The sequence below is a fragment of the Hyaloscypha bicolor genome (genome assembly GCF_002865645.1).
Source record: "Hyaloscypha bicolor E unplaced genomic scaffold K444scaffold_182, whole genome shotgun sequence".
NCBI classification, from domain to species: domain Eukaryota; kingdom Fungi; phylum Ascomycota; class Leotiomycetes; order Helotiales; family Hyaloscyphaceae; genus Hyaloscypha; species Hyaloscypha bicolor.
Window position 1 is genome coordinate 6167603 of NW_020194684.1, and position 14214 is coordinate 6181816.

At 47.4% G+C, this 14214-nt stretch overlaps 6 protein-coding genes across 6 annotated transcripts; 4 read left to right on the forward strand and 2 right to left on the reverse strand.

Annotated features, from left to right (window-relative positions):
• Window positions 1–999: 999 nt before the first annotated feature.
• On the reverse strand, window positions 1000–4200 carry K444DRAFT_575317 (DNA mismatch repair protein-like protein MutS). The gene is made up of 9 exons (XM_024877471.1): window positions 3526–4200; window positions 3143–3461; window positions 3054–3094; window positions 2738–3007; window positions 2604–2691; window positions 2145–2545; window positions 1815–2089; window positions 1612–1760; window positions 1000–1565 (listed from the first exon to the last, which is right to left on the reverse strand). Exons 1-9 carry the CDS (start codon window positions 4114–4116, stop codon window positions 1111–1113), a joined length of 2589 nt encoding a protein of 862 aa, XP_024729162.1. The 5' UTR covers window positions 4117–4200; the 3' UTR covers window positions 1000–1110.
• A 243-nt stretch (window positions 4201–4443) lies between these two features.
• K444DRAFT_544926 (WD40 repeat-like protein) lies at window positions 4444–6235 on the forward strand (the record flags this gene model as incomplete). The annotated part of the gene is made up of 4 exons (XM_024876090.1): window positions 4444–4671; window positions 4729–5422; window positions 5545–6075; window positions 6129–6235. 4 exons carry the CDS (start codon window positions 4444–4446, stop codon window positions 6233–6235), a joined length of 1560 nt encoding a protein of 519 aa, XP_024729163.1.
• Window positions 6236–7918: 1683 nt separating this feature from the next.
• Window positions 7919–8754, forward strand: K444DRAFT_669862 (uncharacterized protein; the record flags this gene model as incomplete). Its single annotated transcript, XM_024887566.1, has 4 exons — window positions 7919–7960; window positions 8013–8297; window positions 8351–8600; window positions 8654–8754. 4 exons carry the CDS (start codon window positions 7919–7921, stop codon window positions 8752–8754), a joined length of 678 nt encoding a protein of 225 aa, XP_024729164.1.
• Window positions 8755–10517: 1763 nt separating this feature from the next.
• Window positions 10518–10949, forward strand: K444DRAFT_637445 (uncharacterized protein; the record flags this gene model as incomplete). The annotated part of the gene is made up of 1 exon (XM_024884121.1): window positions 10518–10949. The coding sequence occupies one exon, from the start codon at window positions 10518–10520 to the stop codon at window positions 10947–10949; it is 432 nt and encodes a 143-aa protein (XP_024729165.1).
• Window positions 10950–11114: 165 nt separating this feature from the next.
• On the reverse strand, window positions 11115–12331 carry K444DRAFT_648094 (uncharacterized protein; the record flags this gene model as incomplete). The annotated part of the gene is made up of 2 exons (XM_024885423.1): window positions 11115–11717; window positions 12302–12331. 2 exons carry the CDS (start codon window positions 12329–12331, stop codon window positions 11115–11117), a joined length of 633 nt encoding a protein of 210 aa, XP_024729166.1.
• Window positions 12332–12889: 558 nt separating this feature from the next.
• Window positions 12890–13807, forward strand: K444DRAFT_257523 (uncharacterized protein). The gene is made up of 3 exons (XM_024871372.1): window positions 12890–13217; window positions 13281–13486; window positions 13535–13807. The coding sequence occupies exons 1-3, from the start codon at window positions 13084–13086 to the stop codon at window positions 13774–13776; spliced, it is 582 nt and encodes a 193-aa protein (XP_024729167.1). The 5' UTR covers window positions 12890–13083; the 3' UTR covers window positions 13777–13807.
• The last annotated feature ends 407 nt before the right edge of the window (window positions 13808–14214 follow it).

Genomic DNA, 14214 nt, shown 5'->3' on the forward strand with positions numbered 1-14214 from the left:
CTGACCCTGAGTGCAGAGTCATAATACTGAAGCTCATGAAATAGAGGGAAGTGAGCCAGTCAAATGCTATGGATGAAGAGAGCTTTAAGCGATAAGAGACGAGCGCACTTGCGGGCCACCCTCAGTACGCACTCGCCAGAAGATGAGCCCCGGATTGAAGATGCTCCCTCTAGTTGAAAAGGACCTTATATTTCTCTCAACCAGTCCCGGCACGGGAGCACGTATGATTGAGGGAATCGGCAAATCTCTTTCACGAAGTACGAAGACAACGGCATACAGTATCGGGAATACAGGGCATTGAGAGACTTTTAGGCTCTCCGGCATTCAGATTAAGGTATGAAACTCGCTATAAGGCCCTATATTTCCAGTCCCTTCCCCTAAAAGCAGCCTTTACGCCTTCGACAAGGGCTACCACACCTTTTCAGGGCCTCCCCTTGTAATTACAACTGAGTCTTCGCTAAGGAGGCTTATGTAGTAAATTTGTATGTAGAGGTACTTTCCTTTGCGAGAGGGGCCAGATAGTTAATGAGGGGTAAGGAACACCAAAAAAGTGGACCTTTTTAAAGTTCTTAAAAAAACTATAAAAAAATCTAAAAACTATTAAAGCGATGTTCCTAATTATAACGCTATACTTGCTTTTTTAATTAAAGGTAATAAGTATAATAAGAATCGTAGTTAAAAGGGATAGACAGGGGGGTCCTCGATTCTCGCTTAGAATCGATACTGGTATCGATAGTATTAATACCTTACGATTCTGGTATCAATACGGATCAACACCCGAAATTAGGTATCATTGCCGAGCCTGGAGGGAGGAGGAGAGCTTTGCCTCGATGCGAACGAGAGGGAGAGATTCTTGGTGAAGCTGGATGGTAAAGTAGCAGGAGGGAATTGTTCAAACTGCGACTCGTTCCTGCTTGCCCTCCTTCTATCTCCCCCCCTTTCTAAGCTTCCAATTCATTAGACATTCGAAGTTCTTGGTGGTGAGGTACAATGAAAGTTGAGAGTTATGCCATTTATGTAGTATATGGACATCTAGCTAGATCTCCGATGCGACAGAAGGAGATTGAGAGCAACTTGCCTACAGATACAGCCATCACTCGAGCGTGCACTTCAAGAAGTTTCTTCGGGTCCCCCATCCTCCTCACCCGTCCCCGCATCAGAGTCGCTGCTCTCAACATCATTTTCGATCTGGTCCATACGCCTAACAAACTCATCTTGAAGACGACGCAACCAACTTAGCAGAGACTTGCCTTCCATGGGACCACTCTCAGCCTGCTTCAAGGTCTCCTTCAAGCCCAGCACAAGTTTTCTCCTTCTTGCAAGTGCGAATGCTTTCGAAGACTTCTTCTTCGCTGCTGCTTGGGCATCGAGCATCTTCGAGACTTTCTCAGCGACTTCAAGGATTTGTGGTGGCAGATCAACGACCCGAGCAAGTGCAAGTCCATAGTGTTCCTCCTTCACAAAGCCTTCTCCAACCCTGTATAGCATTGTCATTGTATTATCTTCGCTCATGTCGACCGCAAGGTGGAGATTGACTACGCCGGGACGCTCGGACATAATCTGGGCTGCACAAGTTCAGCGGAAGCTCATGCAATAAAGTCAGCCACATACCAAGCTCTCTGAAGTGCGTCGCAAAGAAAACCAAAGCCTTGCTTTCGACAAGAGCTTCTGCAATGCTCAAAGCAATGGCAAGTCCATCTCGACTACTCGTGCCTCGGCCAAGTTCGTCAATAATTGCAAAACTGTGCTTGTCGATGTTTCTGTTAGGTAGAAGGTCAACTCTGTCTTGAAACTTCGGTAGAAAGAAAAGTCACCTCAGAATGAAAGCCATCTCTCTCATCTCGGATGCAAAAGTAGAAACGTTGGCTTCGATGCTGTCGTCCATGGAGACGCGGGCAAAGAGCTGGTGGATCAATGAAAAAGAAGCATACGCGGCTGGCACAAAGCTACCAACTTGGGCCATCACAGTCATGAGAGCAACGGAACGGATGTAAGTGCTCTTGCCGCTCATGTTACAGCCGGTGATGATCTGAAGACGCGATTGCTGAGATGCATAAATATCATTGGGGACGAACTTCTGCTGGTGAACCTAGAGCCATCGAGAATTAGCAAAGGGTCCTCTCCATCACTGGCATCTAACAAACCTTCTCTCGAACTGGATGACGACCAGACTTGATCCCAATACAATCTGTGAGCTCTGGTCTGCAATATTCGCTGCTTGTGGCCAAATGACCAAACGCTGCAAGCACGTCTAGCAACGCAATGCTCTCGCAGACTTGGTACAGGCTCGGGATCTCCCCACGGAGATTCTCTATCAGTTCTTGGATGGTTTTATCACTCATCGAGACGACTTCTAGATGAGAGTCCTGGATTCGTTGATTCAATTTCATAAGGTCCATTGTCTGACATTCAATAAAACCTTTCTTCTTGTACCGATTGATCAAGATGTTTGGGATTGCTCGACCGTCGAAATCACTTTCGTAAAGTCTCAGATAATAATGACGTGCATTCTCATATCGCGTCTCAGCCTGCATCTCAAATCGTTCTATTTTTCAACAGTCAGTGTGAGCATGTGCGGTGTATGGTCTGACGGTTGAACTCACGGTTGATGTCAGTGACATGTTGGTGGACATCCTCAGTAGCCTCCTTGAATGTTTGACGGGCTACATCAAGAAGACCGCTGACACCGGACTGCAGACAGTCAGACTCTGCGAGTGAGAAGGAACGATTCTCGTACCTTCACAGCATACGTTCTTTGGTTTCGCAGATCCAGAGGCGTCTTCTGGTAGGTAACATCCTCGTTGATGACTTGCTTGATGAGTTTCATTGTGGGATTAATGATATCGGGTCGACAATTCTCTCGGATCTTGACAAGCATTTCTGATTGAGCTCCTGCGAGGGCTTCGAATAATGGGCCGACAGACTGTACGAAACTCTTCAGCATCATTACGTTGTTGATCGATTGTTCTGAGTATCGTATGTCCGGTTGAGTGGGAAGGACGATTAGCTGATCGAGTCAGTAGGTTTACGGCCAAGATGGAGAAGAGGCTTACACTGGTAAGCAGCTTTTCCACATCGTGAGTAGACTTAAGAGCTGAATTAAGTCAGCAGTAGTGCTTCTCAGAGGGGACATGGGATCGACCAAGCCGTGTCTGATAGAACATATCCTCCTTAATAGTAAAATCATGAACAGCATCGTATCGTTGATTGAGAACATCTTTCTGAGTAGATGGTTGAAGGATGTTGCTCCGAAGAAGCCGGCTCCCCATCGGTGTCAACGTCTCATTCATCACGCCAAACAAACAATCCTTCGACTTGGAATTCTGTATATTCTGGATCAACTCAAGAGATTGAATCGTGGAGAGGTCAATCATCATTGTACCTTCGGATGGCTGGTATTTAATTCGGAGAGAGTGAAATGCGAAGGTCAAGGACATCGCCAGGTCAATATACTTGAGAGCCTGTGCAAAAATGAATATCAGATATGCAGAATAGAAACAGACGAAACCAGTCAGTGGGACATACTGCAGCAAAGCAGCATGTTGCGAAATAATTTCCTCCAATTGCAACCTTGATTGCCTGAACATCTTCAGAGAAAGCAAATTGGTCAATAAATTCAAGTCCAGCTGTCTCAGACCAATACTTGCGATCGATCGTAATGATTCTAGCTCCTGGAATATTCTCTTCAATCAATTGGTACATCTTGGATTTCGGGTTTGGCGGCCCCGCGGTTGAAATGATCAGGATTTCTGTGGGATCAAAAATCTGCAGCTTGTTAAGAGTTCTGACATAGAATTGACTGTCACAAATTTGACTGAGCACCGCTTCTCCAGTAGAAATATTCACAAAAGCAAGTCCGACAGTTGGGGATATGCCTCGAGCTTCACTGACTGCACAGATGATCTGTTGAGCGTCGCCACCACCAATGATGGAGCCAGCTCTTGATCGACGACCGCTACTTGGGCGCGCTGTGCTTGGGCGAGTGATGCTAGGGCCTGCAGTACTCGGTCGACGGCCGTAAGTTGGCAGAGAAGCCGAGGTCGAGTATCCATTCTGGTCGGAAGTCCTGGACGTTGAAGCATAACTGTAAGAAGTGGAAGGCCTTGGCGTGGCCATTGTGTGCGGATGACGAAGAAGATGTTAGTCTTGAAGAATTAAAGGGTATATCAAGTCTCGCAGATCAAGTCTGGCGAAATCCAGATCCTGAGAGATGGGTATGAAGTTCGCAGCCTTGCGAAACGTTGGAGGTTCAGATGATGAAGGGGTTCTCCGCTTGGTGCACGGACCAACAAGGCTGAGAAAACTTCGGCGAAATTATTTTCGAACCTCTCGATGGCCCAAGAACTTTTGAGACATTGAGTCCTGGACAACGAAGATACTTCGAAAATCTTCAAAAGACTCAACGAAAATATTAAATCTGCCACCATAAGATTAGCAGAAGCTATGGCCACCATTCTTCCGCCCCCGAGTAAACGACAGCGCACCGAGGCGGCAGAAAGATCCCGGGCGCAGCAGGACGTTGAGGAGGTTCCGAGTGATGCAGGAAGTCTGCGACTACAGTTTTTTGATGAGACGACTGGGATACCAATCGGCCAAGGCCCTGTTTTGGTTCCAGTCGCAGATGCAACGCCCAAGAACCTCGAACTGCTACTGAACACGCTGCAAGGCCATGTGATCTTCTCCCTCGCATGATTAGTAGAGGTGTCTCTGAAACTGACTACCTTTCAGGACTCTTCGGAATATATCCCATATCGATTTACGCTTCCAGTCCCAACCAAAACAAGCTCGGATCCGATCACGACTGCGTTTCCCACAAACGTATGGAAGGCTCTGATAAATCCCGGTCTGATCAGCACGGAAGAGGTCCAGAATATATCTGCAGCACCTCAGGCTGTATTTAGAGTACAGGCGGTGTCGAGATGTGCTTCGACAATTCCTGGGCATGGAGAAGCGATTCTTGCGACGCAGTTCTCGCCAAAGTCTTCGTCACGAATGGTCAGCGGCAGTGGAGACAATACGGCCAGGGTTTGGGATTGTGATACAGGAACTCCGGTACATACTTTGAAAGGACACACGAGTTGGGTTTTGGCGGTAAGCTGGTCACCAGATGATTCCAGAATAGCTACGGGCAGTATGGATAACACGGTTCGGATGTGGGATCCAAAAACCGGAAAGCAGTTGGGAAATCCGATGAAGGGCCACACGAAATGGGTCACGAGTCTTGCTTGGGAGCCATACCATATTCAAAAACCCGGGGAGCCAAGACTAGCGTCTGCCTCGAAAGACGCGACTGTTAGGATATGGTCAACAAATCAACAGACAATTGAGATAGTATTGAGCGGGCACAAAGGATCGGTATCATGTGTGAAGTGGGGAGGAGTAGGTCTCATTTATACTGGTTCACATGACAAGACTGTGAAAGGTAATCAGCCTATTTCTTTGTCCCATGCCCCGAGCTCCCTATTTCCTGGCCGGGAGCATGAGACACGCTCCCGACTCTCTGACTCCCCCCCTCAAAGGAAACAAGTTGCTAATTCGTTGAAGTCTGGAATGCGAAAGACGGAACACTTGCTCACTCTCTCAACGCGCATGCTCACTGGGTCAACCACCTCGCATTGTCAACAGATTTTGTAATTCGAACAGCATTCCATGATCATACTGGCAAGATTCCCGAGTCCGAAGAAGAAAAGGTCGAAAAGGCCAGAGAGAGATTCCTGAAAGCGGCAAAGATACAAGGCGAAGTTGTTGAAAGATTAGTCTCTGCGAGCGATGACTTCACAATGTATTTGTGGGAGCCTTCGAAAGGGACAAAGCCCGTAGCTCGAATGATGGGACATCAGAAACAAGTCAACCACGTTACCTTCTCGCCTGATTGCCTATTGGTAGCATCATCTTCCTTCGATAATCACACCAAGATTTGGAACGCAAGAGATGGGAAGTTTATCAATACTTTGAGAGGTCATGTGGCGCCAGTATATCAGTGTGCTTTCAGTCCGGACTCGAGACTGTTAGTGACGGGAAGCAAAGATACGACGTTGAAGGTTTGGGATATGCGGACACACAAATTATCTGTTGGTAAGTTTCTAGAAGTCGTCGTCGGGCTTGTCGTTCATTAACCATATTTGCAGATCTCCCGGGGCACAAGGACGAAGTTTACGCTGTAGATTGGAGTCCAGATGGGCAAAAGGTTGGTAGTGGAGGAAAAGATAAAGCTGTACGTATCTGGAGACATTAGTGCAATTTATATGGCACTCTTCAGCTCAGAATATGCTTGCAAGTTGCATGTCTTTCATTGATGCTATGCTCTGCTGCTCCAGCCATCCCGGTCTGGTAGCAAGGAAGCTTTCTCATCTCCCCATCCGTCGACGAACAATCGCGCCCAACAGTTTTACTCCCATTATCGGCCACCTGGACCTTGATCTGGTGAGTGCTGCAGAATGTTAGCCCACGATCACGCAATTGCGGAGTAGTGTAACATTACGTTATCTATCCTCAGGCACCTCTGAATCAAGAGGTAGGACGAAATCCAATGCGTTCGAATCGGAGGCGTCCTCAGGCGGTTCAAAAGTTGTCTTGTATTTTTCCAGGCCATGAGGAGTTCGGAAGGAAATGCGGTGAGATTTGTGGAAATCTCGTACTTCATGCAGAATAGGCAGGCGACTTCTGAAACCATGAACTGGCGGGGTAGACTATCAACGGCAGTATTCTCCTAGATATAGTGCAAAGTCATGACGGCAACGCCGCCGCAGGCCTCTCGAACCTCACTTAGCTTCGACACAACGAGGTTCTGGAGAGCAGGTATTGCCATCTTTCTGCAAGTACCCAGAGCTCAGCAAACTTCATATCCTCTCGTGCAATATCGTCAGCACTGTCTTCGCAGTCTTCGTCCTGGGCAAATTTCGAGTCAGCATCACTAAAGGGCAGGTCGAATGTCCCCCAATTCTCGGGAAACTTGGGAGGGATGTCCAGAAGTCGCGAGACATTAGATTGACAGAGACAGCAATCAAGAAATACGCATACCTCCTCTCCGCAATTCTTTAATCGATCAAGGCTCAACTTTGATGATGGATCCACTGTGTGAATAGTTGAAAGGTGTCAGGTGAGGCATCATCAAGACGGTACGTTTCGTTCGACCTTCAACAAATTTTCCATTGAACTCGGCGTTCAAGATCAGCGAATAATAGCGACATAATCCTTATGCAGGGTGAGCTTCTGCGGATTATCACCTGGACCGATCAGAAAGGTAACAACGGCTGGATTTCTGTTGGATCATTAGTAGGAGGGATTTTTCTGTTTTCAACATGGGGGATGAATAAGAGCATACGCAAAGCTTGGCTCGCGCTTTCTGCACCTCTTTCGAATGTACCGTCATCGTCACAGATGTTTGAATAGACCTTCAGTTTCCCACGCTGCAATAGATGTTGTTGGAGTGTTCGTCGCGTGGGAAACTGAAGGTCTATTCAAACATCTGTGACAATGACGGTACAGTACATTCGAAAAATTAGACTCGAAGGTGAATTTCGGACCCTATCACTCCTTAGATTCACCACCAAATCCCAGAAATGATCTACGTTATAACATTGAGCTGCAATGTTGCGAACATCTGGGAAGAATCAAGCGGCTTCCGGAAGGGCTTTATAAGCGGCTCATCCCGTCCCTCCCCTCAGAGTACATTTCTTCTATTTCCACAGCAGTCCATATTCCAATGCACCAGCTTTTACAATATGAAGTCATTCCGCCGCTCAGCAGTCTACATTGAAAGGAAATTTCTGGTAAGCCCTCATATGATCCATCTTTCCCGTCCCGTCAATGGAATCCCCCCTTCCTTTCAATCCATCATCAAATACTTCAACCCCAGCGCCTTCAACCTCCCTTATAGCAGTATCTATATAGCTCGACCACCGAACACTGAATTGAGATGTTTGGTCAAAGAGGTACCAAGAACTTCAGGCCTCGCAGAGTAAGTAAAATTTCCTCCAGCTTCTCCAAGCTCTTCACTTACAATTATACAGCGTAACCAGATGAATGCTCCGGTACAGCGCAACGATCTCCACGCCTCCGCCACCGATGATATGGAAATCGTCGACGATCAACAAGTGAGCCATCAACAATTGCTCTTCTCTGCTGAAGTGCGTAAAAAGTTGTTAAGACGGAGACCTTACCAGCCATCTTCTTTGAGAAGACAGCACAATGTTGATAACACTGGTAATGCCCACGAGCAGCAGGACGTCGAATATACCGTTCTTCTCTCAGGAAGCGGGTTGAACATATTAGATGAAAGTAAACTAAGACGAGCTGTGAGTGCTCTTCTATATACCACTCAGAAGTCAAAGCTGACATGTCTCTCTAGCTCCGGACGAAATTCCCCCACATGATAAGAGCGCAATGGTGGTTTGACCTTCCCTTCCATGAGCAAGAGTCGATCAAAAGGAAGTACAACTTCAGTGGACCTTTCGTTAAAATTCACTTCACCAACGAGGTAGAGCGCGAGAAGGCAAAGAAATCTACAAATTCCCATTTCCTCGGAGGGAAGGAGCTAAGGATACACACTTACACTCCGAGGAGGCAAACATCAGTTGTACCTCCCAGCTCTCCTGAAGGTAAGCACCCTTCTTTATCCCGAAAACCGGAGAATATGTTGACACCTTTCCAGTGAGTAAAGACACCGATATTTCAGCCCTGGTGGAAAGATTTTCGTTCAATGAATACTCCAGCCAACTCGGCTCAATTCGCCAGCAAGACTCCTCCCATTGAGAAATTTTCGAACGCTGAGAACGAAGGACTTGGAAGTGATGGATTAAAAGGTTCGAGCCTTTCAGGGCGTTTCGTTTTCCCAGTCCTGTGATAGAAGTTTCTGATGTTATGAGGTCTCACTTGTTTCCCTTCTCTTGGTGTGAATTTGAGGCTGTTGGGCAGCTTGGGCTTGGTTAGGGGAGGCCCATAGCTTTCAGCATTGCCTTCGCTTCGATTTCCTTTGTAATTGTGGTTCCGTTTTAAATAAATAAAGCTTCTGATGGCACCAAATATGTTGAATATTTCCTGTGCACCAGGGAAGTGAGGTGTGTAAAGCGTCCGTGTCTCTCTCTCTCTCTGCTCGAGGCAAGCCTTGAACAGAGTAGTTTCCCAGAGTCGGCGCACATATTTGGACGAAAATATCTTCATTCTTATGTGAACTGATGGCGAGATCTCACTGAGAATTGTACCAGTAGCTAGAAACTAATGACTAAGCTTGCTCCTGCTTAACCTGAACTTCCTCGTTGGGGGTGCGGAAATTGTCAGCTCCACACGCTGCTGCTATGCTAAAAGATTGGTCACAATCACACAATTTCCATCACGAGACTAGTTAGTCGATGGGAGAACGCCTTTCTCTTCAAGTCTCCTTTCCACTCAAGAAGCCCCACTTTGAGCACTCTATGTATATCGTAACGATAATCACTTCATTACTTTCTACCATCCACCTTTTCGAGAATCATGAGGCGGACAACGGCATGTCACAGAAGCAAGCCGAATTGCCCAGTCATCCAAGAACTTCGCGGACCTGCGAGTATCAAACTTCTTGAGAGAGTATTGCCGCAAGGCACAGCCGGCGTGACTATTATCGCAATAGACTTCGAATACCTTTCTCCCTCTATTTACGGTGGCTTCGCAATTACAGAGATAGGGATCTCTACTCTTTCTATAGATGGCCGGCAAGCAATGGGTCAGCACCCAGAGGAACATCATCCATTCACGACGCCTGATTACGCCCAACAAAGCATCCCGCCGAAATCTCACAATTTCAATTGGAGAATCCGAACGCATACTTAGGAGAGACATACCCCAATTTCTGAAGCTATCGTCCCCACAGATCCCCCACTTGTGAACCTCGCAAAGTTGTGCTTGTAGGCGACCGCATATCTGCGGGACTGGCCACCATGGAGTAGATCGGCAGCGATTTGAGAGACAAAAATCTCTTCTCAATCGAGGGAATCCTCGAAACCATAACTATCTCCAAAGCCATAGGAGTACAATTATCTGGGCCGCTTTCGTTAGGAAATTTGCTGGGTTTTTTTTAGTAATTCCTTTCCAGAAGCGTTGCCTTCGCAATTCAGGAAATGACGTCCATTTTGCGCTCAGAATTCTCTTTATGCTGGCCTCCACGGCATTTCGGAAAATTAAACTGGGTGGTCTTTCAAGACCTTGAATCGACTATTTGAGAACTATTGCAGTGACTCCGATTGACTTCCATTCGCTGGCCCCTGATCAGGAGAGGAATGTCCGGACGGGAAGGCCAAAACAGTCAGCATCGCTCGCAGCGAATCAGGAACATGGGTTCAAGTTTTCCAGCAACTGGTTGGATGGCTTTGATGAGGGGAGTCTAGGAATGACGATATCTAGGATGGGTGTCGAAATCTAGCTGCGGGATGAAGCGAGGTCCCCCCTTTTTCGGTTTTTGTGGGTCCTAGCCTCAGGTTGCACAAGCCTTGGCGAGGCAGCTCCCGTGTCATCCCGAGAAATCTCGCTCACAACCTCCATCCATGAACATCAAAGACATCATCTCAACCACCATCCCCAATAGCCATGCAAACACCAAGATGAGAGTCCCGCCAGAATCATACAGACTCTACAAGACGCTCTACGCTTTCGCTATCAACCGGCTATTTGAGACCTGGCCCGGCAAAATTTCCATGATGTGGCTGTTATTCTCTTCGGGGTATGGCTGCATGTGGGTGCTTCACAGGATGGGGGAGAAGGAGGAAATGAAAGAATTGGAGACATTGAGGCAGGTGGAGGAGATTGAGAGGATGTTGGAGAAGGCGGGGAGATTGAGGGCTGCAGCAGCCAATTATAGGAAGGGGTTCGAGGAGACGGAGAAGGACGAAAAGAAGTTGAGTGAGAGAGTGCGAGAGCTGGAGCGTTCGAGAGAGACTGAAAAGGAGACGAGGAAAGGGGGAGGCTGGTTCTCATGACGCCGTTCCGTTTTCTGATGAAAGAAATTATGCCAGGAATTTGAGACGGAACGGGCCGCTGCAACATGCGAAGCTGCAAAGGAGCAAGACGAATAAAGAGTGAACATATGATAAAAACCGTAGTTGAATGAGACATAGCTGATGACATCGAGAGTAGAAGCCAAATCAGGTGAAGTAGATGTGTGGTGTCCATAGCAAGATGTTCTTGGCCAAGAAGTCCGGGTCAGCCCGTTTGTCACCATGGCTCTGCAATACCACTCCATCATGCGTTGGAATTACTAAAGTCGTCGCCAATGCTGGGACCCTCATCGCCAATTCAGGGACACTCTCATATCGACGAAGGTGGTCAGGAACGTTCCTGGCTTCCCCCGCTTCCTCTGGGGTGATTAAAGATGGCATACCTCGCTGGAGACCAATTTTCACTCTTTGATTGAATGATCTGGCCAGCAGATGGGTGCAACCAGCAAGAAAGGCGTACCGCACAGGGTTGCTATCTTTTGGATCGGGGATGGCCTGGATAGCCCATCGGTGCTGCCGCCAGAAGGCCTCTAGAGCAGTTCGGTAGTCGAAGACCTTGTCGAGGATGATAAACTCGTACAGACGGTAAAGTGCGTACAGCGACGAATCCTCGAAAACGCCCCGAGAAGCTGCAAACTTCCTGGCTGAGACTTTGGTCCAATACTCCGTCGGTGCTTGAAGGATGGCTTGGGGAGGCGGCGGTGGGAAGGTTGGATATTCCTCCGGAGAGGGCACGTAGACCTCCCGATTCTCCGCTGGTTCGGCTTGATGGCGTCGCAGCCATTGTCCGAGGCTAAACCACAATTTGGACGTGGTAGACATAGTGTAGATGATATTTCGACGACTTAGATATGCGTGGAGCACCTAAATACACTGGAGGAAGCTGGAACCATTCGTTGACGACGGTGTAACGGGACAGAATCCGATAGCTAAGGAAGGCGTTGATTTGGTTGATCGCGACATGTACGGAAAGTCGTAAGGAGCAGATGTGTCAGCGAACTTTTTCACTTACGACTTATGACTTATGACTTGGTAAGCACATGCCCACCCTACCAAAAATCGCAAATGCCCACACACTACGCCCCCTCTCTTTGAGCTTCGATTATTTACTCTCTCTTTAATTCTTATATATATATATATATAGAAGTACAGGGCTAGGAGAGAGGGGCAGGCGGGCATAGGGAGAGCAAGCGAGTGAAAAGTGAAAAGTGAGCTTTAAGACACATGAGTCGCGAGGAAAAGGAAGCCCTATAATTATAAGCTACTTATCGCTAAATTTTAGGGCCACGATTGCTAAATTATAGGCTATAGACACTAAAAATTTAGCGCTTAACTTTTTCATGGGGTCCCTTGCCTTGCCCCATCCCCCTCTCTTGCCTATACTTATAGAAAGAGAGAGAGAGAGAGAGAGAGAGATAAAAGAATTAAAGAGAGTAAATATTTTAAGTAGTAATAAAGGCATAGGGAAAGGGGGCGTGGTATGTGGGCGTGATGTGTGGGCGTTTGCAATTTTTGGTAGGGTGAGCACGTGCCGAGTCAGAAGTTATAAGTCGTGAGTGAAGAGTTCGCTGGCACATCTGATCCTTACGGCTTTCCGTATCCTTAAGGTTATGGCTTTCCGTAGACCAATTACGAAGGCGCACAGTTTTGAAAATCGTCTGTTTTTGGTAGGGTGAGGAACACCAAAATCTCACACTTTTAAAAATTGCGCATCGCAATGCGACCACGTCCAAATACTTTAAACTAAGCTCTAGGCAAAAGAGAAGAAGCTCAAGTACCTTTCTTTTGTGTTTTAGTGATTCTAAAACTCTAGGGAGTTTTATTGCGATTTTCAAAGACGAGGGGGGGGATTTTTCAGGATCTCGCTTAGCGAAATGGACGATCTTCAAAACTGTGCGCCTTCGCAGACAAAAGTACGCCCAAAAGTACGCTCAAAAGTACGCCCAATCCTGAAGTCCTTTCGTCAGCGCCTCGCGAAGTATATAGGTGACCCATTTGCCAACACCTCATCTCATCTACTCACGTTGACAGCCTTGTTACCCACACTGCTAAAATTCAAGAATCTACTGCATTTCTGCCTTCATTGATTAACCCATCCCACAGTCGGGTCGATAAGATGACCCAAAATGGTCAGGTAACCCTAGATTGGGCCAAACATGAGAGCGAAATCCGCGATCTCTTCGTTTCCAAGGGAAGAACCCTGAACGAGGTTCAAGCACACATGAGGGAAAAGCACAATTTCGAAGCAAGGTATATCGACCACCATTCCATGTTGAGTTACTGGATCATCAAGCTAACGACACAAAAATCAAGCGCGAGGCAGTATAAATCCAGGTTCCCAAAGCTTAAAAATGTGAAGGCCGAGGAGTGGATCTGGATTGGTCAAGAGATGCAGCATCGCGCTGCACTTGGCAAGGAGTCTGAGCCTTACCTTCATGACAACCCGCTGCCTCTCGATCGTGTTGTTCGTGAAATCGCCCGTCACAAAAATAAAGCTCCTGCTGCGACACTCTCAAATCGTGAGTACGCCAACACTGATTCTTGTTAAGTCTGCTGATCTGACAAAGGGCTGCCAAATCCATCACCAGGAAGAATATCCGTCCGGACCCCACCACCAATGGCTGCGATTGCACCTGGACTGAATCTTCATCCCCTATGCAACCCAGTACAAGTTCATGCACCTCAAAAATTCCCCGGAACTTCCTCATTCAGCAGCCCCCCCTGGGGATGGCGTTCGCGGAGGAACCTCTGGATGAAGCTCGATGCTGCTATGGAAGTAGAGCTTGAGATTGACCCCAGCCCTTTGTAAGATACGCCCATGGCATGGCTGTGTTTCGAACTAATAATTAAAGTAATAGTTCGTCCGGATCTATCAAGTGAGTTGAACTTTGGCGATCCTAGTCGACCTTTCGAACTCGTCCTGGGGCCAGCTGAGGGACCCGATGTTTATCTTCCACCGATAATTACGGGACAGTCCTTCCAGTTTCAGCGCTGGTAATTCTCCTCGAGCCTCAATCTGCAGGACAAAGACTGTCTCCATATTCCCAATTGTCACCTACCCGATGTTATCGATCCTCGTCCCCGATTTTCAGATCATGATTGGCTTTGCCGTATTTTCACTTCAGACCATGCTCGAGCAGCCAGGTATGATTAACTCAGTGGATTCGCGAGCCTGTTTCCCAGACCTAAGCGTAGCTTTTAGAATATACCTTCCAGTGCAGGTACATCCTATCGTTTAGACGGAATT